Consider the following 27021-nt stretch of genomic DNA (forward strand, 5'->3'; position numbering starts at 1 on the left):
AGCCTAGAAATCCAACGCAGGATAAATCTTGCCAACAGGTGCTACTTCGGACTGAGTAGGCAATTGAGAAGCAAAGTCCTCTCTTGACAAACAAAAACCAAACTCTATAAGTCACTCATAATTTCCGTCCTGCTATATGGTGCAGAGTCTTGGACGATGTCAACAACGGATGAGTCGACGTTGCGAGTTTTCGAGAGAAAAGTTCTGCGAAAGATTTATGGTCCTTTGCGCGTCGGCCACGGCGAATACCGCATTCGATGGAACGATGAGCTGTACGAGATATACGACGACATCGACATAGTTCAGCGAATTAAAAGACAGCGGTTACGCTGGCTAGGTCATGTTGTCCGGATGGACGAAAACACTTCAGCTCTGAAAGTTTTCGACGCAGTACCCGCCGGGGGAAGCAGAGGAAGAGGAAGACCTCCACTCCGTTGGAAGGACCAAGTGGAGAAAGAAAGACCTGGCTTCGCTTGAAATATCCAATTGGCGCCACGTAGCGAAAAGAAGAAACGACTGGCGCGCTGTTGTTAACTCGGCTATAATCGTGTAAGCGGTGTCTACGCCAATTAAGAAGAAGAAGAAGGGCAGGCGTTTGTCCGAGCATATTTTACGAAGAAGCTGAGGCATGCTCCTTATCAGTTCTTCGCCGCGGTGTTGAAATAGCTCGGCCGGCAATCCGTCCGCCCCCGCCGCTTTATTGTTCTTCAGGCGGGTAATTGCTATTCAAACTTCTTCTCCATCGTCATCGATTGGGGAATTGGGTTCGCCTGTTGTGGTCGATCGTAACGTTGCGTGGTAGGCAGTCTGTTTTCTTTCCAACCAATGGTTTCGGATGCAGCTGTACGTAAGGAGCGTGAAATTCCGTCCCACAGTTCCCTTATACCGAGTTGTTGATGAGTGCTCTCAGAGAGCAGGAGTGCCAGCCGAGTAGAAAATCGTTCAGCTGTCTGTTGTGATTGCAGCTTCTCGACGTCGAACCTTTGTTGTGTTTGTTGACGTGCGTTTTTTGCTGCACAGAGGCGGGTGCGAATCTTGGCTGCAACAAGATAGTGGTCCGAGTCGATGTTAGACTTCGGATCGATCTGGTTGGTGGTATGTCGATCCGGAGACAGCCAGGAAGCTTGACGAATTTTTCTATGCTGGAATCTTGTACTTCGAATAACCAGATTTCGGGCCCCGGCGAAGTCGGTCAGCCTCAACCCATTTGGGGATGTTTCGTCGTGGAGGCTTAATTTACTGACCATAGTGCCAAAGATAGCTTCTTCGCCCACCTTGGCATTAAGGTCGCCAGCAAGATTTTGACATCGTGGCGGGGGAAGCTCTCATAGCTGCGTTCCAAGCGCTCATATGAGGCATTTTTGGTCACATCGTCCTTCTCTTCCGTCGTGGCATAGGCGCAAATCAGTTATATGTCGAAGAACCTCGGTTTGATGCGAAGTATATCTACTGTTTCGAACTGCATGCTGACCATATACTGAAGACTAGTGAGGTATGTTTATGTAGAAACCTTTCCTCTGGGATGGAGTGAGTTCTAGAAAGGATCTGAGCTGAAATGCAGGAAACTGTGTGGCTGATTTTCTCACACAGTCAGGTATTTCAGTAACGCGAACTATAGAGAATAGGTACGATTTTGCAATTCACTACTTAATAGTTGACTAGTGCTGCTACTAGCTAGGGTGCAATCGCATTGTCTTTTTGATGCAGTGCAAATAGTAAGATGTCTAGTGAGCTGTTCGCACTCAGCAAAGTTCGCCCTTCAATACCGTCTGGAGTTCTAAGTGAACACGGCCGATCGTTATTCATGCGGTAAGATTGAATACTTTACTGGATGCCAGTTGCATGAGCTGCTGGGATTAAAATGATATAGTCATCTCAAGACTTCCTTCTCATCCTTCCTCATTTGCTACGCCTACGCCAAAATAACTCGGATGTCTTACTTTTAGAAATCCGTGTGAAGTAGTCGAAATGGAAATAAAGCACCTAAGCAGATTTGTACAAGGCGCTTAGTTGAGAGCTAAAATTTAATTACAACAGTTTTCATATGTTTTCAAAAAGACCTGTATATCCGTCCGGTCAATGACCGGGTACCCGGGTATCTATTTTAATCTACATGTCAATTTTTCTTAACTCCTCCTCAAAAAAATTTTATGGCCGCCTGGATCCCCAAAATTAAAGTTATTTGACACCCATTTGTCGTCAAAATTTTTTAGAATCAATTATTTAATGAAAGTTATTAACTATCAAACTTGATACCTCCTCCGTTCAATAACCAGGTACCCGGGTACGCGCTGAGATTTATATATATAAATGACGGGTTTACACACACTTAAGAGATTATTTATAAAAATATTCAGATAATAATATTTTTAAATTAATAATAGACAATATAGTTTACAATTTTTTTATTTTAATAATAATTCTTATTATAAACAATAACAAAAATAGTTAGTAAGAACAAAATAACTCCATTTTTATATATTTTATTAATATTATTTTCTATTTTTTTACTATTTGTTTATTTATATTGTTTTATTTATTATGATACAGTGCTATATAAGAATTAAAGTATATTAAATTGCTCTGTACATCCTTCACATGTCGTGGTTGTAATACAGTGTTCATCACAAATAGGTTTCTTACATACTGAACATATTTTGCTAGTTTTGCGACGTTTCACTTTGAGGAGATTTATACAATACACCAGTAATCTTTTTCCTTCCAGTTGAATCGCGCTGCTTCTGAGGTCTGTGGTCTCAATGATACAGATGTTGGCTGCGCATTTGGATTGACAGCTCGACCAAGAAGAGATTCAATCGCCACTTTCGTTGAGAAATGCATCATAATTTGTACATTATTCGCACGATTTTCAACGAATGGAGTACACAGCTCTCTGCCCAATTTCCGATAATATAATAGTCGTTCATACGATTTTTTCACAAGCATTTTATTATTCTCATAATACAGAATATATGCTGCAAGGCAGGCAATATCGAGAATATTGTAAAAAAATGCTAGAGGCCATCGTTGAGTTGATCTTTTAGTAGTATATCTACCAAGCATTTTATCCATCGTGTCTACTCCAGCTTTAGACCAGTTATAAAACTCGATGATTTTGGGTTTATTCTTTGCACTATCACTAATTTTTGCTTTGTGATGTATTGATGATAGCATAATTACTACCTTGTTCTTTTTTGGCACATAACTACATAGGGTTACTTTTTCATGAAAGCCAAACACAGTGGATAATTCTTCTCCAGTTTTTGAAACAGCCATTGCTGGTGGAATGTATGCTTCATTTTTCTTCAGAGTACCAACAATCGTCAAGTTCCAAGATAGTAAAAATTTTGCTAGTGGAAGAGTTGTGAAGAAATTATCCATTGTAATGTTTCTACCGGATCCTTTGTATGGTGCCACCAAGTCTTTAACAACTCTTTCAACAACATTTTTCTCACGACCATCTTTCAATTTCCCAGTGTAAAGCTCTCCAGTAAGTGGATACGAATTTTCACCATCACATATCCACCATACTTTAATTCCATTTTTAACTAGCTTTGATGGAATGTATTGAGTGAATCTAGTTCGACCTCGGTATGGATAAAGTTGCTCGTCGATTGTTTGGTATTCTGTTGGTTTATAATGTTTTGCTAAATTACTATTTAACATTGTCCAAATGTCCCGTATTGGAGCAGCTTTATCACTTTCTAAGCGCTGAGCTCTAGTATTGGCATCGTCAAATCGAATAAAACGAATAATGTTCCAGAAGCGATTGATACTCATTGCTGCGCGATATAATGGAAATGAATACAGCTGCCACATTTCCCTTGCAATGTCAGTATTTGAATTGGCGCCAGAAGTTATCAAAATAGCCAAAAATGCATATTTCGTATATTTTTTTTTCACTTATCTCTGTATACTTTATACGCTTGTAGAATTCCAACTGAACACGTTTCTTTCTTTTCGTCCGAAATGGAAAGGGGGGAGGGACGGCTTAGGTACCTAAATACCCATTGACCTTGGCACTCCGCTTTCGTTATTTCTACGAGAACTATAGACTATCACCCTTTTATGTGCACTTGACAAATTAGTAAAATATTGAAAATTAACTCAAATATTTATCAATCATGAAATATTTTGGTATTCTGTCTCAATCTTGGTAAAAGTAAAAGCTTCAATTCGCAAAGCTTTTCCCCACACGTGTGGTGAACAAAATAACGTAAATAGAAACAGCTGATTTCTATTCAAATTATATTGATAGCAATTTGCGTGCAGTCAATTGCTCCTATGGTGCTTTTTATTCGAAATTTTCTAAAAAATTTGGAATATATATCAAATAATTTACCGTAAATTAATATATTATTATTTGTATTACAATAATACTTGCCCCATTTTTATAAAAGTTTCTTTCTCTTTTGAACTGGGAAACTTTATTTCCTGTCCCTTCACCTTCACAATAAGTTTTGCTACAGCCTGTTCACTTCTCGAAAGGAACGACTAACTCATGGGCAAGTTGACGTTATTACCTACACATTTCCTGATATAAGCCGTGTCCAAAGAAGTTCAAAGCTGCTGGAACCATTGCAGTTTAAGGTGCTCATCGTGTGGGGCTATCATCAATTTTTTAAAAATTTTTGCCCAAAGGTATTCTCGCTCACAGAAAATAGATTTTAAATGCCGCGCGCGATTCCTATTCTCACAATTTTCATCTTCGTTTAACAATAATAACAAAAGTAAATATCTTCCATTTTCACAACAATATGCACAATCAGATATTTAATTCATAACCTGCACTGTCAAGAGCATTTTATATCTTAACAACTTCTAAAGAAAAGAGCTTTTTATTTCAGACACAGAATACGAAATGCTTTATAACAGCCCTATTCTGAAAAAACTGAGTTGAGAGGAAACATTTGAGAGATTTCTTGTGAGGCATATGTTGTGAGGCTATTCTTGCTCAAACCTCATAAGAAAAAAGCTTTAAAAAGTCACCACGTGAGGTAAAAAGCTTTTTGCTGTCAAACAGCTGTTTTAATAAAAATAACAGCCCTATTCTGAAAAAACCAAAACAAAAATGGACACACAAATGAATAATCAGCATATGTAAGTAATTTTCCAAATTTTAAAATATATATATATACAATAATTTCCTATATTCCTAGGCGTGCAAAAACGGAGCGGACAACTCAGGAGCAGCTGCAACATTACGTAATGTTTTGGAAGCAGCATCCTGAGTTGCAACGGGGGAAGCTAAATCCGACCAACCCTCAAGGGCTGCAAATACTTTGGTCGGAGTTAGCAGATAATTTAAATACCTTAAGAGGCCCAACTCGGTCGGCAGCCAAGTGGAAGGAGGTAAGATAATAAATGCTTGCGTTTGTGTCACATTACTAAAATACACACATATGTATATTTCCATAGTCATTAATGCATTGGAAACACCAGTTGCGATCGCGAGCGCGCAAACTTAAGACCCATGCGCAAGCGACTGGTGGAGGCCATCCGATAAGTGGAATGACTCCATTCGAGGAGCAAGCCATAACAACATTTGGGGCAGCAGCGGTGGATGGATTGCCGGGTGTTGCGACTTTGGGTCATCAGGTAATTTACTATATATTTTTTTATTACATGAGGCAATAATTGATCCGTTTTATACTTACAGGTTTTGCCGTTGTATATAAATACACAAGCTCCAGCTTCCTCGCCAACACCAACATCGCCTGCTCCAGCGCCCACACCAACAGTCGCATCGCCTGTTCCAGCATCTTCACTAGCAGTCACATCGCCTGCTCCAGCTTTTCCTGCTTTATCAATAAATTTTTCTTCCTCGCCTTCACCTCATTTTTCTTCTTCACCATCACCTCCATCTTCTTCTTTATCTCCTCCCATATTATCTTCTCCCATGCCATCGTCTTCTTATATCCCTCCCGAAAAATTGACTGCAGCGAAGATGCTTGGAACAGTGCTAAAAAAATTGGAGGACAGAGAAAAGCGAGAGGAGGAGGCCATTGCTCTACAAAGAAAAATTGTAGAGCAAAATGTGCAGATGGCAGGGGTGCTGGCTCAAATGACACAGGCATTAACCTCGCTGTCTGAGGTTATGGCCAAGTTGTCCCAAAAATTGGATAAATAATAATAAAAATGTAAAAAATGAAATAAAAATGTAAAAAATGAAATAAGAATGTAAAAAATGAAATAAAAATGTAAAAAATGAAATAAGAATGTAAAAAAATAAAAAAAATTAAATAAAATAAAATGAATTATTTAAACATATGTAGATTTTTTTTTATTCATTCTTAGAGGAAGTAAAATGTACAGAGACAGACAGTAACTTACATATATGTATGTATATATATTTATATATATATATATTTATAGTACATAACGCCACTGGAAATATATACATACATATGTATATTATAAAGACATAATGTAACGTTCTCTTACTCTAGCACCCTCCCTAAAATTGGGGTTTTCGAAAACAATTTCGGTGTCTTGTGATTCTTCTAAAACTTCTTCGAAGCCAAGGTCTGCAGCCACACCATGCTTCAGTAAAATGTTGTGAAGAATTGTACAAGCGTAAATAATCAAAGACGCTTTTACAGGGCTGTAATGAAGAATGCGGTGTTTTAAGAGGCACCGGAATCGTGACTTCAAAACACCAAAGGCTCTCTCAATGGTATTACGTGCTTTGGCGTGCAACTTATTGTAACGCACTTCCCTTGCGTTTGAAGGTTCAGCGACTGGCGTTAACAGCCATGGCTCCAATGGATATCCTTGGTCGCCTAACAACCACGAATCACTTTGCGTGTTATAGGTATTTGTGAGGTGCATACGTGTTGGGGATGTGGTCCAAATACCAGAATCATGGCAAGACCCGGGATATCTCGCGTTGACAGCGGTGAACAGAAGTCGATCACAAACCTGCCAAAAATGCAAATATATACATATGTATTAATAAAATAGTTTGTATAATATAGAACATTACGTACTGCTTCTACATTAAGGCTGTAAAATCCTTTCCGGTTCATAAAAAGTGAGAGAGGAGTAGTGGCGTCTGTGCTTGAGGGTGAAACAATCCCAATATGGGTACAATCGATTGCGCCGATTGTGCCCTTGATCCCAAATTTCGTGTAAAATCTTTAAGAAAAAATTTATTTATTTATTTATATTTATTTTTATTTATTTATCTTACCCCTTCTTTGCATCTGACACATCCTGCGCGCTTGAAGGGAAATAAATTTCACTTCCCTTAACATCCACAATCAGTTTTGAAATAAAGTGCAGAGCTCTTGACACTGAGGATTGGCTCATAGAGAGCATATAATTATTACCAACGCATTTTTGATAAGAGCCATGCCCGTAAAAATATAAACTCGTCAGGAAACGCAGATCAAAAGGAATATTTGACTTCTGCACATCATGCGGCACCAATTCACTTATCAGCAATTTACATAGCGATTTTGGGAATCGAAATGTGTTAATAAATGCAGTGTCTTGCATAGTAAAGGGATCGCTTTTGTCTCGCAAACCCTTTAAAATATTTCTCCTACCTCCCGATTCCTCCTCCTCAACAATTGCCGCATATACAAATAATAGTTCCTCCATGCTAATAACACTCAATTCTCAATATTTTAAAAAATGTCAAATATGCAAAACAAAACAAACATAGATGTTTTGTATTATGATGGCTGCTTTCACACGTCACAGATATTTGTGAGAATAGTGAGCATTTGAGCTTTTGAATTTTCGCCAGAATAAGGTAACCCTCAAAATGCACAGAATAGGGTGATTGTCCCCATATATAGTTATTTCCTATGCGTTGTAGCCAACTTACACAGAAAAAAAAATTTTTATTCAGTATACTAACGACTTCTATGTCTGCTCCACCTGGGTACCCGGGTACCCGGTCATTGAACGAATGGTGAAAGTTTGGTCATTGACCGAACGGATATAGCAATCCAAGGGTTATCTTGAGATCAGACATCTCATCGACCCTATCCTAACCAGGCCACATGAAAGTTTTCTTCGGTCTGGAGCTCCAAAAATCTACTCAAACTTTGAACTTTGAAAATTGAATTAATCCTGTCTTTACTTATACAACTGTCACACCACCACCGTCCAATATGCGATGTCCATTTCAATTTCAAGCCATTTTGGTATAGAATTACCAGGTTCTCTTTTAATGGCTTGTTTTGCTGTCATTGTATTGGTAACTCAAATCTTAAAGTATCCTCCCACTTGCACAAAACTCTGGTACCTCTTCAATCCCTTTTCTTCTTCTTCTTTTTAAAAATTAATGTTAACAGCTGTGACGAAACAGAAGCTGGAGAGAACGCACAAAAAAGTAACTCAACTTTTACACAAAAAATGTTTAGGTTTCCGATTGTGCCTAAAAATGTTGGCTGCTAGGAAAGATATTTTATTGAAAATAACCGGAACTTGAATCCAGAGTCACCGTCAGATAGTCATCCTTTACTTATAGAATGTTCGTAAAATAAGACCCTAGAAAGTAAAACAACTGACTTTCGATGGTATGAGATCTTCAGTTATTTACATAAATAATTTGGTACACCATTATCAAGACTGTATAATTTGCAAAATGAACTATAAATTAGACATGGAAGCATGAAGAATAAGTCCATACAGTAGTACCTTTCTATATGGTAACAATAGAATGTTATCAATACCATAGACTTTATATTTTAGGCAGGCTCCCCCGCTTTAGAATGTTCAGAAAATCAATTTTGGTTTATTTTTTGCTTAAGTCTCTTTCAAAATTATCTAAGATCTCAAAGTTATAGATGGAAATTCGAAATATTGTTGACGCTTAAGGAAAATATTGACCGAGCGTCTAGCGGATATATGAGCGCTTGGGCAGAAAGAGAAAACTTTATTGAGTAATTTCTCGGTTTTTCATTTTAACGATTTTCCTTAATTGAATAGGAAAAAACTAAAAGTCGTATGGAATTGGGCAAAGTTTATTATCTTTGGCATTAAATTATCTTCTATTTAAACTAAAAAAAATTAACAAAAGTCTAGATTGAACATATAATAAACTTTTTTTAATCAACCACTTATTTTCATTTTTTTAAATATTTTAGAATTTTACACTTTTTTTTGGAATTTTCTTACTTTAACTAGAAGATAACTTATTAGCAAATATGAATATCATTAAATTTTTTGATTCCGATAGAAATTGCGACACGCATCCTGCCCGCCGTCCGACAAATGCACATTCGAGATGCATCGGTCAATTGCTTCCCAAAGGCGGAATATCAAAGATTTCGTACCCAAAAATTTTCAGATGATGATTAGATATTTAACCATAAACCCTAGAAATTTCGCTTTAAACAGGTTTCTCTGTATACAGCAAAATAAAGTCATTGTTAAGACAGTCAGGCCTACTTTAAAAAACCGAGCCCTTATTTGGGTTCGACCAAGGAGTCAACTTGTTCCATTATCTCAAAATGACTTAAGGAATGTTTTCTGCGGCTATAACAACAGGAAAATATAAATAATTGTTTTAAATGAGCGCTACATTTTACCAAGTTTAAGCCTCAGCAATCAGTCACCTGAACGAAGTGTGATTTCAAGTTTGGCCATCTGTCGATTAATAAGTAAGCTCCTGTTATCTTATGAGTAAATATGAACTCGAAAAGTGATTTAACGACGCAAAGATTTATTTTTATAAAATTTAACTGAAATTTCCTTCTATGCCGAAATTTCTCAAGTTAAGGAAATACTTTGAGTCCCAGGAGGGAGAGGTTATACTAATTGATCCCTTTATTGCTTTTTCTAACAAAAAAGTAAATACGCCTTTCATAACCTTTAAGAGACCTCAGAGTTTCATGCTAATTGAGCGCCCAAAGGTCTCATTAAGCCATCAGCTAATTTCACACTCTAAGCCATCGCTGCTACATATTTATTTAGTGCAGCTTTGGTAAGTGTACTCAGTGTACAATTAAATATTAGGCTTATTTAAAAGGTAACAGCTGCATTTTATAGCTGAAGCCTAGAGAGTAGCGGCGTTACAAGTAAACAAAATAATCATTGCAACGTTGCAAATTTTCAACCAACCAATATTAACAACAAAAACAAGCGCCGGCTGCTGATAACTGCTTGAATGAGTACGAAGCTGAAAAATACTACACAAAGACTACACACAGACACAGCAACAGCAAGTACAAAACACGACAAATAAACAAACAACACATAATATTGGCATATCGAATAATAGGCGTCAAGCTTAAACAGCTGCGAAACCGGCAACAGGTGTTAGGGTGCTGCGTGATGATGTGCTGATTGGTAAAAACTGCTGCAACCGCCAGCACTCGCCGTTTACTACGTTTATGGTTGACGGGGTTCGCCGCGCAGCAGGCTTTACCGTTACGCCAAAGTGTTATAGCTGTGGCTATGATTGTGGTCATAGTTATATGACTGCAAGTGTGTATTCATGTTAATGTTGTCATTATTGTGGTGATTTCATTGCTTTCACAACCGATAATGTGCTGAGTGTTTAATTTAACTATATAACAAATTATAGTGGTTGTTGTTGTTGTTGTTGTTATTATTATTGCTGATTTTATGTACTACTGCCAGCTAACTACTATGAGGGTTATTGGTTTTGTCATTGTTTTTATTGCCACAGTTCATGCGTACTGGGCATTCTTCTTTTTTACTAGCCTAGACACCGATTATGTGATTATAGCCGAGTTAACAAGGGCGCACCAGTCGTTTCTTCTTTTCGCTACGTGGCGCCAATTGGATATTCCAAGCGAAGCCAGGTCCATCGCCACTTGGTCTTTCCAACGGAGTAGAGCTCTTCCTCTTCCTCTGCTTCCCCAGGCGGGTACTGCGTCGAATACTTTCAGAGCTGCAGTGTTTTCGTTCATTCGGACAACGTGACCTAGCCAGCGTAGCCGCTGTCTTTTAATTCGCTGAACTATATCAATGTCGTCATCGTATATCTCGCACAGCTCATGGTTCCATCGAATGCGATATTCGGCGTGTCCAACGCGCAAAGGACCATAAATCTTTCGCAGAACCTTTCTCTTGAAAACTCGTAACGTCAACTCATCGGTTGCTGTTATCGTCCAAGCCTCTGCACCATATAGCAGGACGGGAATTATGAGCGACTTATAAAGTTTGGCTTTTGTTCGTCGAGAGAGGACTTTACTTTTAAATTGCCTGTTGGCAAGAATTATCCTGCGTTGGATTTCCAGGCTGACAATGTTGGTGGTGCTTATGCTGGTTCCCAAATATACGAAACTATCTACAACTTCAAAGTTATGACTGTCAACAGTGACTTGAGAGCCAAGCCGCGAGTGGGACGAATGTTCGTTTGATGACAGGAGATATTTCGTGTTGCCCTCTTTCACAGCCAGACCCATTTGCGCGTATGTTGAGGCTGATGATATCAATATCTCTTATAAAAGATTGTACCTGCTCGATTCAGTTCTGCAGCTTGAATTATTTTCTCCAGCAGAAGATTGAAGGAGTCGCCTTGTCTGAAGCCTCGTTTGGTATCGAACGGCTCGGAGAGGTCCTTCCCGGTTCCGGGGATACCAAATACAGACATCGCGTCATAAAGGCAGCTCCTTTTCGTGCTGTCGAAAGTATCTTTGAAATCGACGAGGTGGCGTGTGTCGATTCTCTTTTCACAGGTCTTTTCCAAGATTTGGCGCATGTCAATCAGTTCGGTTGTTGATTTGCCAGATCTAAAGCCAAACCGATAAGGACCATTCAATTTGTTGACGGTGGACATTAATCTTTCACACAATACGCTCGATAGGACCTTATAAGCGATGTTAAGGAGGCTTATCCCACGGTAGTTGGCGCAGATTGTGGGGTCTCCCTTTTTGTGGATTGGGCAGAGCACACTTGAATTCTAATCGTTGGGCAGCTATTTTACGAAGAAGCTGATGCATGCTCCTTATCTGTTTTTCGCCGCCGTGTTTGAATAGCTCGGCCGGCAATCCGTCGGCCCCGCCGCCTTATTGTTCTTCAGGCGGGTAATTGCTATTCGAACTTCTTCTGAATCGTCATCGATTAGGGAATCGGGTTCGCCTTCTCCCGGCGATGTAAGTTCACTGGCATTCAGCAGGCTGGAGAAGTGTTCACCCCATACTGTTAGTATGCTCTGGACATCGGTCACTAAATCACCCTTGGGGGTTCTACAACAGTATGCTCCGCTCTTGAAACCTTCTGTTGGCCGCCGAATTTTTTCGTAGAATTTTCGAGCATTACCCCTGTCGATCCGCTTATCAAGCACTTCATACTCACCCATTCCGGCCTCTTTCTTTTCCTGTCTACAAATGCGTCTCGCTTCCCTCTTCAACTCTGGGTATCTATCCCATCCCGCACGTGTTGTGGTCGATCGTAACGTTGCGAGGTAGGCAGCCTGTTTTCTCTCCGCTGCGACACGTTACTCCTCGTCGTTCCAGCTGTTCTTTCGCATTTTCCGAAAACCAATGGTTTCGGTTGCAGCTGTACGTAAGGTGCGTGAAATTTCGTCCCACAGTTCCATTATACCGAGTTGTTGATGAGTTCTCTCAGAGAGCAGGAGTGTCAGCCGAGTAGAAAATCGTTGGGCTGTCTGTTGTGATTGCAACTTATCGACGTCGAACCTTCCTTGTGTTAGTTGACGTGCGTTTTTTAATGCACAGAAGTGGGTGCGAATCTTGGCTGCAACAAGATAGTGGTCCGAGTCGATGTTAGGACCTCGGAGCGTACGCACGTCTAGAACACTGGAGACGTGTCTTCCGTCTATCACAACATGATCGATCTGGTTGGTGGCTTTTTGATCCGGAGTCAGCCAGGTGGCTTGATGTTTTTTCTTGTGCTGGAATCTAGTACTACAGATAACCATATTTCGGGCCCCGGCAAAGTCTATCAGCCTCAACCATTTGAGGATGTTTCCTAGTGGAGGCTGAATTTACCGACCGTAGTGCCAAAGATACCTTCTTCGCCCACCCTGGCGTTAAAGTCGCCAAGCACGATTTTGACATCGTGGCGGGGGCAGCTCTCATAAGCGCGCTCTAAGCGCTCATATAAGGCATCTTTGATCACATCGTCCTTCTTTTGTTGTAGAACTCGCTTTGATGCGGATTGTGGCTAGACGTTCATTCACCGGATTGAATGATAGTACTCGGCGACGGAGTCTCTCTCCCACCACGAATCCAACACCAAACTTGGGCTCCTTTATATGGCCACTGTAGTAAATGCCAGAATGACCTACTCGTCTCAGTCCTTGTACCGTCGCATTTTTTGGACGGCGGTGATGTCAGCCTTCACTCTTGCGAGAACATCAACCAGCTGGGCAGCGGCACTTTCCCAATTAAGGGACCAAGCATTCCATCTGCATGCCCTCAAATCATAATCCTTAATTCGTTTACCATGGCCGTCATCAAACGGGGAGTCACACATCCGAGGCTTGTTGTTTCTTTTCATTGGGGGTGTTTTTTACCCTATGTAGGTGACGTTTCGTCTTCTCGCCTTCAAACGGTTGTTTTTTTGGCTACCCAGAGGATACTTGATCAAAGAGCGGAAGTCGTAAGTCATATGTAAAAGAACCGAGTCTGGCCACACCCAAGTGAATGGCGATTAGAGAACTTTCCTCACTTGCGGGAACTTCATCACATGACTCCGTCCTCCGTGCTGGGCACTATGGAGCCTATTAACCGGCAACCAGCTGTGAAAATACTAAAAACAGTGATTGCAAATAGTACGTGCAAACAGGTGGTCACACGTTACCGAAGTGACAAAAATTAATAAAGAAAAAATTGCATATTAATTTTGGTTAATACTGGACAGCCTCGCAGAGTAGTGAAGGCACCATTATTATGGTAAAAAGTCTTAATTAAATGGAAATTTATATATTATTTAATTAATTTAATATTCGTATTATATTTATTTTGAAGAGATGGCAATGATAACACTGGTCTACAAAATGTAACTTTTTGTGTGCCTTTCAATTGAATACTTTATTTCTATATTGCTTTGAGGTTACTGAATAGTAAAACAAGAATATGTTTTTTGAATTAGCTTTTATTTTGGAAATATACTTAATATACAAAATTTGGCTTTTGGGAACACGTTAAAATACAAAACATTTTATTAAAACAAACTGTAATAATTATAAACTATTATTTTTTGCTTTTTACTAATATAAAATTGGAAATATTACAATATAAAAAAAATTACGTATTTGATTAAGATTTTCTCTTCTTTTTCGTTTTTCTTTTGTAATCACTGTTAGGGGTCTCTCTTTTCAAATTCCAGCAGTAGTCCGCTAACATTGACGCATCCCATCGGCCCTGGTATCTCTTTTCCATTGTCGAGATATCTTGGTGGAATCGTTCACCATGTTCGTCACTTACATCACCGCAGTTGGAAGGGAAAAAATCAAGATGAGAGTGAAGCAAATGAATTTTTAGGGACATATTGCAACCCAACTGTTGATAATTTTGAAGGAGATTGTTCACAAGTTCAACATAATTTTAATTTGTCGTATTGCCCAAAAAACCATGAACGACTGCTCTAAAAGATTCCCATGCTTCTTTTTCAAAGCCCTGTAAAACTGAATCAAAGTTTTGGTCCTTTAGAATCTCTCTTATTTGAGGTCCGATAAAGATTCTCTCTTTAATTTTGGCGTCGCTTATACGTGGAAATTTACTTCGCAGGTATTTGAATGCAGGTCCATCCTTGTTGAGAGCCTTCACAAAGTTTTTCATTAGTCCCAATTTGATATGTAAAGGTGGTAGAAGAATTTTTTGGGAATTAACTAGAGGAAGGAGCTGGACGTTCTTTTCGCCAGGATTCAGGCTTAGTCTAGCATTCCAATATTTTTTTCTGTAATGTAAAGATCTAGCCCGACTATCCCACTCGCACAAAAAACAACAGTACTTGGTATAGCCCATTTGTAAACCCAACACCATTGCTATGACTTTTAAATCACCACAAATCTGCCATTCGGGCTCTGAGTATGATATAGCATCTAAAATTAATTTCATATTTTCGTATGTTTCTTTAGTATGCACAACGTGGCATAACGGAATCGATGGTTGTGTGTTATCATTATGGAGAAGAACAGCTTTTAAACTTAATTTTGAGGAGTCTATGAACAGCCGCCATTCCTGTGGATGGTATTCAATATTCAAAGCGTTCATCAAGCCATTTACGTTATTACAGAATGCAAGCTGGTTTCCGGATTTGAAATAGGACATCAAATTCTTCTGACGATATCTGTATAAACTGATTTTGACATCCGGTTGAAGCCAATTCCATTGCTTAAGTCTCGATCTTAGTAATTCCGCTTTATCTTTTGGCAAATTTAAATCTCGTATAAGGTCGCTGAGTTCATCTTGCGAAATTCTATGAGGTTCGTCACAAAAAATATTGTCACCCACAAACTGTGGCGATTGTGAGGTTGTAGGCTCATTGTAGTCAACTTCCATTGAATTCTTCGGGAGGTCGAGGAACAGGTAAATCGATTCCATGTAGTACAGGTCGCGATACAGAGGCTACGTCAGGGTATACTACGCTTCGTTTCTTTTTTCGTGATATACCGTGCTGGATGGGTGGAGTCAAGCAAAAGTAACAGTCATTCGCATGATTGGTAGGTTCCCTCCACATCATTGGTACACCAAAAGGCAATGAACGTTTCTTTTTGTTTAGCCACTTAATCAGATTTGTGGAGCAAGTTGTGCAACTAAAATGTGGTACCCACGATTTGTCTTGGTTTTTAATTTTAATTCCAAAACAATGGAAGTAAGCAGTTTCTAAACGTTGTGTTATTGAGCATCTCTGGTTAGTAAGGGTCACCTTACCACAAATGTAGAAAAAATTGTCTGCACTATTAACACATTTACGCGACATAACGAAAACTGTAGATTTTTCACTAAAAATTACAAAAAAAACGGTAACAATTTCACGTTTTAACTGTTGAACAAAACACAGTCAACGTTAAACACAACAAACAAATGTGAAATAATAAAATTTCCGCGGGTAATCACTAAATATTTTGAGTTATCAGCATTAATGTGATAAATCTGTCGCGCTACCCTCTATTATATTTATAAGGCATAAATGCACAATAAGAGCTAATTATGAATTTTAACTTGTATATTTATGTTCAACGAGGGAAATACAATCAATATAGTATATTTTCATGTAGAAGGCAATTTTGATGTAGACCAGTGTAATTGGTATGAAATAAGTTCTTTGACTTTGACTTCCGAAAATTCAGTCTTATTGGCGTATAGCCATTTAAGCGGCTGAAGTCGAAAGACTTTACTTGCCAACATTGGGCGGCCCAAAATTTCAAAAGAAGTCAACTGCACTAAAAACTATTATTTTTATGCTAAACCTTTCAAGAAGGGTCAGGCAAGGTAATGCTTCATGATTTTGCTGAATTTTGACGAACTTTTTGCCTAGCACTTATAACTTTTCATTTTGTAAAACGACTTCTGTTTCTAGTTTTTCCCTTTAAATCTCATTGTTTACCCCGCTTTGTTTCCAACAGTGGTTGCACATCTTAATTTTATAGCACAAGGTATTTCCCCATTTACCTTCGCGCTCTCCCGCGCTAAGCCGCTGCTCTTATTTTCAAATTATCTATATATTATTCTAAGACAAGGCGCTTATTTTCAGAGATCTACAAAACGTACAGAGACAATAATACACTTTTGATATATTTGCGTTTAAAGTTCTTAAATTTTTACATTAAGCTAATATAAGCAGCGCTTCTACAGAAAAGAGCATGTATGTAAGAGAATGAATAATTAAAAATGTTTCTGTCATTTGCGAATGCGCAAGTGCGAAACAACAATGTTGTCTGCTCGGTAGCAAAATGACAATAAGCATAAATAACTTGATACGAGACTCTTTGGTTCGAGAGAGAGCTGTCAAAACTCGCATTTTTTATAACATTTGCCAATGATGCCACTGCTGAAAAATATTAACTTGGGTATTTAATAAATTATACAAAACACTAAATTAAACACTTTAAAAATGCATACATACATATATATGTAAATGCTAAAATGCAAAATCATTAATTAATTTACATAAACATTTATTTTGCCAAAATATGTTCGCACAGTTTCATTTCACACTAATTTCGTCAAGTAATTATAGCGCTGCTTTTCTGGCATCCCGCCTTTTTCACTAACTGCTGGTTGACGGCACCCTGATTATGTTTTGTTGCCAGCTCAGAAAACAGATCAGCTGCAAGCGAGAGAGCAAGAAAAGAGATTCTAATCAAGTTATCTATGACAATAAGAGAATGACGAATATTACAAATTACAAATGTTTGCTTTGGCATGTGCACTGGTACATACATACATATGCATGCGCTAAGGCGCTATCAACGATTTGACATGCGCTCTCTTCTATGTTGCACGAATATGTATGTACGAGCTAAGGAACACTGCGCTTTGACATGCGCACTCTACTTTGTTTTATATTCACACATACATACTTACAAACATATGTATGTATATACATATGTATGGGCGAAGACGCAAGTGCAAAATCTAACAGAAATATAGTTGTCGGCGTTATTTTGATTAGAAGTGTTATTGCGTTAGGTAAGCTTTGAGTCAGTTCAGTTTTCTTCCAAAAGTCAAGGCGGCTATTACCAGCGAATACATACTACATACATCGAATTTCAGTTCAGATTCAGATTAATTATTAAAAATAAAATGCCAAACCAAAGGCGAATTAGACGAAAAAGGAGTTTAACAGGTCGAAGAGAAGAGGTGAATGTTATAGATAAAAAGGAATTTTTAATTGTTAATGTATGTATATAAATGAATTGACCTGTTTTATTAGAGCCGTAGTCATGCAGGATATATGGCAAGTTATTTCAAAGCTGCCCTAAACTCCGTAGTTCTTCCGGGGTATAGTTCGCTGGGGGTTTGACTAATAGATATATGTTTACACTGTAAAGCAAAACATTTTCATTGTTTTATATTCGTAATATAAGTTATCGACTTGTATTGTACAAGTCTAAAAAAAAGATTTTTTCGTTGGTCGCAAGACCTTTATTGAATCACCAAAACATTAATACTAACAACTTAATTCTACTTATTCTCTCTTAAATTTACCCTATTTCTACCTGTGTCAGCAATTGGTATTGGTCGGCGCATGCCGGATGTTGTTGCAAGTGTTTTATTTTGATTATTCCTTTTTTAGGTCGATCCAGAATTTTGATCGGCGCATGCCGGATATTGCGCTGCTGATATTGACAATTTTGCTGAGCGCGCGTCTGGGCTATTTCCCAGTTCATTGTAATTGTTGACTTAGCGCAATAGTGTTGGTGTTAGCTTTGGTTTCAACTTAGCTGGTGCTAACTTATATGTACATACATACTTATTGTCTTAATATTTGATTGAAATTGTTACTAGGTAAGAAATGGCTTTACGACATGTTGTCACGGCGGAAAAGTTAAACTTCAAGAATTACGTGTACCTGAGTTTTTGAAAGCTGTGTTAGAAAATGATTTGAGCTCTTGGCGGGGACACTATTTGGAGAATATTCGGCAGTTAAATAGTTCGTTTGCTTTTGCATCTTTCGAAGCGAAAATTGCGGAGCCTACAGGGCGCGGACCATATTGCTTCCGAATACATGGATCATATATCATCCTTCAGAATCCTCCTACGCCCAGCTGTTTATTCTTGACACGGATCAAGCAACTGATATAAGGGCACAACAAAATTCAAACTGCGATTGGTATTTGCTGAGAGAAATCCACGAAATGCTTTCAAATATTAACCCCGTGGCAAATGAGTATAAGCATATGGCGAAGAGAAGAAAATCGCAATGCTCGCCGAATTAGCATGATACTTTTGCTTAGATCGATTATTACGTGATATTCACCAAAATGAAATACCTTTTGGTGGAAAGGTTATTTTATTAGGTGGTGATTTCAGGCAAGTTCTTCCTGTGGTGCCCAATAGCTCACGCGCCGCTATAGTTGGTAACTGGTTGAAACGGTGCTCACTTTGGAAATTTTTTAGGTGTCTCAAACTCTCAACGAATATGCATTCTAAAGAATCCTTATACAACAGTTTTCTTTTGCGTGTTGGAGAAGGCCGAGAGCTCTCTTCAGAGTCGAAAATCAATATACCAGAAGAGATAATTTTGCTAAATGAAAATTTAGTGGATTGGGTATTTCAGCCTCAGTCTGGTGTTATTAGTCAAAACCATTTGAAGGATCGGGCAATTTTGTGTCCAAAAAATGATCACTGTACGATAATAAATAGCGAAATAGTAAATATGTTGCCCGGTGAAGAAAGGGTATATTATAGCGTGGATACTGTTGTATCTAAAGATCCTCAAGAGCATGTCGGATTTCCTACAGAATTTCTAAACTCCCTTAATTTCAGTAGAGTAGCGCCTCATGAGTTAAGGCTTAAGGTTGGAACAGTTGTGATGTTAATCCGCAATCTTAATACATATGAAGGGTTGGTCAATGGGACTCGCTTGATAGTAAAAGCACTACATTGTAATTGTTTGGAGGTCGAAATTTTAACCGGTGAATCACAAGGGAAACAAATTTTATTGCCCCGTATAAATTTACAGCCCAGCGAATCAACACTTCCTTTTATTTTAAAGCGTCGCCAATTTCCAATAATTGTAGCATTCGCAATAACAATAAACAAATCTCAAGGGCAGACTCTAGCAAGAGTTGGTGTTTTCCTCAAGGAGGATTGTTTTACGCATGGCCAGCTGTATGTCGCATTGAGTCGAGTACGATCTTATATATCAAAGTTAAGACTTACGACCAAAATAAAACCACTACGAATGTATTTTTCCATGAAGTACTTGAATAAATTGAGTTTTTATAAAAATTTTTTTTTTTCCTTTTTTCATTTTAAATAACGGAGTCCCCCGATTATCGGGGGTTATTACTAGTATTTATTAAGTTAACGGTACTGCTGCATTTTACCGCTTTAATAAACTCGCCAAGGATTTTTTCATTGTTTCTTACACTACTCAAGTACACTTACTCAAGTTATTTGTAAGCGTTGAATATTTGCACTCTCCCTCTCCACTTTCTCCGTTTTTTCTCAAAGTAATGAGCGCGCATATGCCAAAAATTAGTCTCGCAGGGAAATTGTGAAAACGCAAAGTGTGGACCGCCTGCTATTACCGCCATGTTAGTGGGGCGGTGCGCATCCAAATGAAAGGATAAACACTCGTATTTAAGCACAAAAACAGAAGCAAATAGCGCAGAATAGTTGAAAAAAAAGGAATTGAAAAATTTCGAAATTTCACCTAAACTCAACAAAAGCGTTTTTAAGTGGCTACCTTCTGTTGTAAAAGCTGTTACCTTGGTGATTGGACAGCGCAGTGGGTCATTAAGTGTGTTGATTTGGGTTGCAAAAATTTAACAAAGAGAAATTTAAGTGAAAAGTGAATAATAATAAAAACTACCAAGTGGAAAGAGAGTTAGGTAGACAAAGCTTATGCCCGGTTTCACAGTCCATACTTATGTTGTACTTAAGATAAAACAGGAAAATAGTATTTTACAGTTCATACTTATGTAATGCTTAAGTACTGAAAAGGGGAGACTTAAGCAGTGCTTAAATAACAGCTGATTTTTGTTTTGAATTTTCAGTTATTTGTGAAAAAAAGAATAATAAGCTATACGAGTAACAAATTATATTTTGTGAAAGAAATATGGAATCGGATTGGGATTGCGATTTTGACAGTGACCCAGAATACGATGGCCTCTGGAATGTTATAATAATGCGACGAACAAAAGAAATCAGGTCCCGGCCGAAATTCTTCAAGCTATATGACGAAAAAGATTTCCGCGACAGATTTCGGATTAGCAAAAAAAGAGCCTGGAATGTGCTCGATTGTATTCGACTACAAATTGAACACAAAACCAAGTGGTACATCTAAATTGCCTTAAACGACTCAATTATGTATACATTTCTTTTAGGAATCATGCATTATCACCAGAACAAATGATTTTGCTTACATTGAGGTTTTATGCTACGGGAAATATGTTGAGGACAGTAGGAGATTTAGTTGGAGTATCTAAAAGTACGGTATCAAGAGTTATAACAGTAGTTTTGCACCACATAGCCCAATTAAAAGACCATCACATTTATATGCCAAAAGCGGAAAGAAACCTGAAAAAGTCCCAGAGAGACTTTTGTAAAATAGCTAAATTTCCTCGAGTGATCGCAGCAATTGATTGCACTCATATAAAAATTATTTCTCCAGGTAAAGAAAGTCCAAAATATACTTCACTCAAAAACTTTTTATATATTTTATATATAGGTGGGCAAGACGCAGAGCTATTTCGTAATAGAAAAAGTATATTTTCCATCAACGTCCAGACGTTATGTGATAGTAATCTCCGCATCATAGACATCGTTGCACCGTGGCCTGGATCCATTCATGATGCTACTATTTTCCGTAACTCTCGTATTCATTGTCGATTAGAATCTGGAGAATTTGGTTCTGGAATAGTAATTGTAGACAGTGGTTATGAAAATAACCACTTCGTGATTACGTCACTAATGCATGTCAATACGAGTGCAGAAAATCTTTTTAACGAGTCTCATATAAGAACTCGGAATTGTATCGAGCGCTCATATGGAGTCTGGAAGCGTAGGTTTCCGGTATTATCACTGGGCTTGCGCTTGCATCTGGAAAAAACCCAAAGCATTATTGTTGCAACACCAGTATTACACAACATCTACTGCAATAATCGCGATATAATGGCTCCGTCACTTTCAAGTGGAATTGAAGATGTTGTAAACAATATGATTAATATACCCAATAATCGCAATGTTGAAAGTCATACAATAAAAAATCTTAACAGAAAATGTTTAATAGATAATTACTTCAGTTTATTGTAGTTTAATAAATACGTTTATAATTTTACATATATGTATTTTTTATTTCACCCTTCCAGATCCTTTTTCTTTCTTTCCAAATCTACTGCTAAAATTTTCATTTCCAAATCATGTTTTTCTTTCATCAACTTCGTTGATAGGTTGTTATTTTCTTCTAATAACTTCATTCTTTGTTCGCGCTCCGCATATATTATTTTTATATCCGCTTCATATTTTTCTTCCGTCCATTTTGCTTTCATATCTGCTAACTTTGCCCAAGCATTTTTCGCAGATCTTTGTGGTTTTTCTTCAAATTTTAGTTTTGAATATTTTGCTGTTTTCAACTTGCTGGGATCATATTTGTTCCAAAGCTGGTTTGATTCAACGTTTAATGTAACGTTGGCGGATTCTAAAAGATAGATTTATTTGTAATGATTCTGGTATTTTTTTACTTTAAAATTCTTTACCATTTATTCCTTTATAATTTTCCATTTCAGTCGTGTTTTCGAAATCCACTATGCTTTCTAATGTATCTTCCTCCAATATCACGGACTCTGTTTTAGAGAATTGATAAAATCATACATTTGAAATATCATGAAAATAAAATCAAGTGTATAAACTCACCATCAATATTTGCGGCAATTACATCATTGTCATACACCCTCTGCATGCCACTAACTTGCTTCCCACGCAACACAGTCAAAAGTTTTACATCAAACTCAGTTAACAGTTTCTTTAATGGTGATCCTCCTCCATTTAAATAAAGAGACCTTTTATCCTCTGCAACTCGCTTTTTTACCTCTCTTTTCAGATTGAGATACTTTTTATACTCTCGCAACAAAGCTGCTAAGGAGAGTATTATAGTTTTGTTCACATAACGGTTGTTTGTAAGTCCTAAAACTAAAAGAGTCAGATACAGGGTTATATATACTAAAGTGATCAGGGTGACGAGTGGAGTTGAAATCCGGATGTCTGTCTGTCCGTCCGTCCGTCTGTCCGTCCGTCTGTCCGTCCGTCCGTGCAAGCTGTAACTTGAGTAAAAATTGAGATATCATGATGAAACTTGGTACACGTATTCCTTGGCTCCATAAGAAGGTTAAGTTCGAAGATGGGCAAAATCGGCCCACTGCCACGCCCACAAAATGGCGGAAACCGAAAACCTATAAAGTGTCATAACTAAGCCATAAATAAAGATATTAAAGTGAATTTTGGCACAAAGGATCGCATTAGGGAGGGGCATATTTGGACGTAATTTTTTTGGAAAAGTGGGCGTGGCCCCGCCCCCTACTAAGTTTTTTGTACATATCTCATAAACTACTATAGCTATGTCAACCAAACTCTACAGAGTCGTTTTCTTCAGGCATTTCTATATACAGTTCAAAAGTGGAAGAAATCGGATAATAACCACGCCCACCTCCCATACAAAGGTTATGTTGAAAATCACTAAAAGTCCGTTAACCGACTAACAAAAAACGTCAGAAACACTAAATTTTACGGAAGAAATGGCAGAAGAAAGCTGCACCCAGGATTTTTTTAAAAATTGAAAATGGGCGTGGCCTCGCCCACTTATGGACCAAAAACCATATCTCAGGAACTGCTAGACCGATTTCAATGAAATTCGGTATATAATATTTTCTTAACCCCCTGATGACACGTACGAAATATGGGTGAAATCGGTTCACAACCACGCCTTCTTCCAATATAACGCTATTTCGAATTCTATCTGATGCCTTCTCTGTATAACATATGTATACATTAGGAACCAATGATGATAGCGGAATAAAACTTTACAAAAATACGGTATTTGAAAAATATATAAATGACGTATAATGAAATCTCGATTATCACTTTATCATGCGAGAGTATAAAATGTTCGGTGACACCCGAACTTAGCCCTTCCTTACTTGTTTGGTATTGCTGTTATTGCTATGGCTGCTGTTTGTTAAATGCCCATGCGAATAATTAAAAAATGAAAGGAAATGAGGAGAAAAGCAGTGGAGCCAAATGAAAAGTATAGAGGAAGAGGCGCAATACTGCGGCAAAAGATGTCCGCTTCCTTTTATCATACAAATTTGCGGCTTTCCTTTGATAGCTGATTCTGGTGTTGTTATATAATATATGTATATATAGTGGGTATTACCACCATATAATCTAAGGAATTATTACTCGAGAATTGATCCCGCTTTCCCCCATTGACATGCAAAATAGGGTTTTAATATTTCAACCTGCGATAAAGATTTGTAGTATCTTATAGAGAATATCCCGAACCCAGTTACTTAGAGAAATTAACTGAGTAAATCAAAATATACTTTCAACATTAAACTTCACACCATCCAGTTCCATTGTACTTAAGTTGAATAGTTGAGACAGTCCAATATAGTAGGCGTTTTTATGACTACAGGTGAAGTTCAGCTAATATCTACCTCGGCAAATGAAAGTTCAAGATTTCGAACTATATTTACGACTGACATAGCTGATTAATCACATACATATATTACTTCATTCAGTCTTCTTGATTGCACTTTTACGAACTTTTTTCAGCTCAAGGAGGTCTGTTTTACACTCTAACAGGCCTGTAAACATATTTTCTGGTACCGAAGAAATTAAATATTTGGTAACTCTGAGTTTTAGCTTCCATTTATGTCCATGAACACCGAACTCCGACAGATATTCATGTAATAAAGCAAATAAAATTGCTAGTTTAATACAGGCTAAGAAAAAGACATGAAATCAAATGCAGAATCACTTTTGCCAACAGGTGCTACTTTGGACTGAGTAGTCAATTGAAAAGTAAAGCACCATATCGACGAACACAGACCACATTCCACAAGTCCCTCACCAATCCCGTCCTGCTATATCGTGCAGATGCATGGACAATGACCATATCTGATTTTGAAAAAGTTCATCTGTTTATTGATTTGAGTTTATCACATTTTTTTATATATTCACTTCATTATGGTTTGATACCTTAACTTTAGTTGAGATACAAGCGTGGGAAAAGCGCTTTAGCGATAAAAGAGTCTCCTTTCAACTAGAGCAGTCCCAGAGAACTCCACCTATTCGAGGTCTGATATAATCGGGATCTTACATGTATTACAACTACAGACTACCTGATCAAATTGGACCGAGAATCTGCTTTGTTGGTTACATAAATTAAACTCTGTAGGACTTGTCTTGCACTTGTCCTTCTGTCGCTGCTGCCTTCATATATTTATGTGAATGTTCAACGTGACGAGCTGAACCGATTTACACATGTCTGTCTGTCTGCATATACGAGAACTGGTACACCATCAGATTTTGAGATATCGATCTGTAATTTTCAACACGTCGTTTTCCACGCAATAAGGTGCCAGTTTGTTAGAACTGGCGATGTTGAACCTCTAATGAATATAACTACTTATATGGAAACTTTTTTCTGGCAAGATATCTTCACATAATGTGGTATAGATTATTGGCCGAGGCAAAGGTTTTATCCCTTATTAAGTAACTCGAGCGCCTTAATATGGTGCAGCCAAAGTAAAGTTTTATTATTTTATTTTTGTCACCTCCTTGCTTACCACACGTCTTTTTTTTCATCTTCCAACCACAGTCTTTACTCTGCAGTCAATTGTCTCAGCTGTCAGTTGTCGTTTGTCCGGTTTTGTCGGTCATCAGCGAATTTATTTACCTAATGATCGCATTTTGTTTGGCTGATGATGATAGGGTTAATTATTATGAATATTATTGGTGTTGCTAGGCGTACCTTGCGCGACATAGGCACCAATCTGCTTTGTTTCAAACTGTTCATATTGTTATTTTGCCTGTTTGTTGCCAATTTTTTTTTTACATTTTGCAGCCTATGCAAATGAGCATGCTTTGTTGCCAAGCAAAATAGAAAATTTTGCGGAAAATGATAAACTAAGCCAAAGTGAAGTCGGTAGTAACGGATTTCATTTCGGCCATTTCAAGTCAAATAAATGATACCACAGCTAGAGAATAATAAATTAATAGTTGCTGATGGTGACAAGAAGTTTTTAACCGAATTTGGAACAATAATCGGCTGGGGAAATAAATAGTAGAAATACTTGAGGCAAATAAATGATAATTACTCCCAGGAGATCGCCGCTCTTTTATAATCAAGGTCTAATGGACGGAGACCTTCGTTCTTTTGTTGTTTTACATTTCCTTTTTGATACGTGCAACGTCAGATGAGTCAAAGCGATCGTCACTCACTCGTTCACGCTCACTTTTTTAATAAGTAGATTAAGCAAAGACACTTCAACATTTACCACAAAATTCAGTTTTTGGATTGGTCTTTGAAATTCTCACTAAGAACCTCTCAGCTGATTTGATTAGATTCTTAAACTTTATGTGTTTGACTTGACTTCCCATCGTCTAATAACTTCACACCAGATGTCCAAACATCAGTCGCCGGCAGAATACGATCAGCTCACATGCAAGAAGGAAGCGTCTAATAAGTCATGGAGATCACATCATATCTACCCTTTTAGTATGTGTAACCTAGACTTCAAAGATTATCTCGAATATTGGTTACAAACGAACGGACCAGTCCGCGAGTACAAGATTAATGGACACAGAAAAAGCATTTGACCACTTAGTAAGGTTGTAGCATTCTCTTTCCTAACTGTAACATACATATAGTATGTACAAGTATATGTATATGAACTTTAGAAATGCATGAAATAAGACAAATATTGACATATATCGATAAACATTCTCAGATTGTATTGTCACAGTTCCGAATCAAATCAAAACAACATCTTTAACTCAATATTTTTCGGAGACCTGAGTTCAGAGATGTGATTTTTGGATTTGAACTGATGAATTGATATGTGAAAGGCTTTTGGTTATACCAAATTGACGCTTTCTATATCACAGCGGATGCTTTTCTGACCTTCGACATCTGCAGTTTGAGGTTATGGACATTTATTTACTCATTGGGATTCCAAATCGTTGGAATTTAATATTGCTCTATCTTGTTAGATTTACATACATAACTAGTGATGGCAATTTTTTTTTAATCGATTAAATAATCAAATGATTGGTTGCGAGATATAAAAAATAATTGCAATTAATGTAAAAAAATCGATTAATCGATTAATTCCAATGTTTTCAAATAATACTAAATTGCACAAAGACCACCACCAAGTTTCAGCGCCGAATC

At 37.8% G+C, this 27021-nt stretch overlaps 1 protein-coding gene across 1 annotated transcript; it reads left to right on the top strand.

Moving 5' to 3' along the window:
- Positions 1-4920: 4920 nt before the first annotated feature.
- On the top strand, positions 4921-6180 carry LOC126754587 (formin-like protein 2). The gene is made up of 4 exons (XM_050466692.1): positions 4921-5100; positions 5160-5352; positions 5419-5598; positions 5660-6180. Exons 1-4 carry the CDS (start codon positions 5072-5074, stop codon positions 6128-6130), a joined length of 873 nt encoding a protein of 290 aa, XP_050322649.1. The 5' UTR covers positions 4921-5071; the 3' UTR covers positions 6131-6180.
- The last annotated feature ends 20841 nt before the right edge of the window (positions 6181-27021 follow it).

Source organism: Bactrocera neohumeralis, chromosome 4, assembly GCF_024586455.1.
Source record: "Bactrocera neohumeralis isolate Rockhampton chromosome 4, APGP_CSIRO_Bneo_wtdbg2-racon-allhic-juicebox.fasta_v2, whole genome shotgun sequence".
NCBI lineage: Eukaryota > Metazoa > Arthropoda > Insecta > Diptera > Tephritidae > Bactrocera > Bactrocera neohumeralis.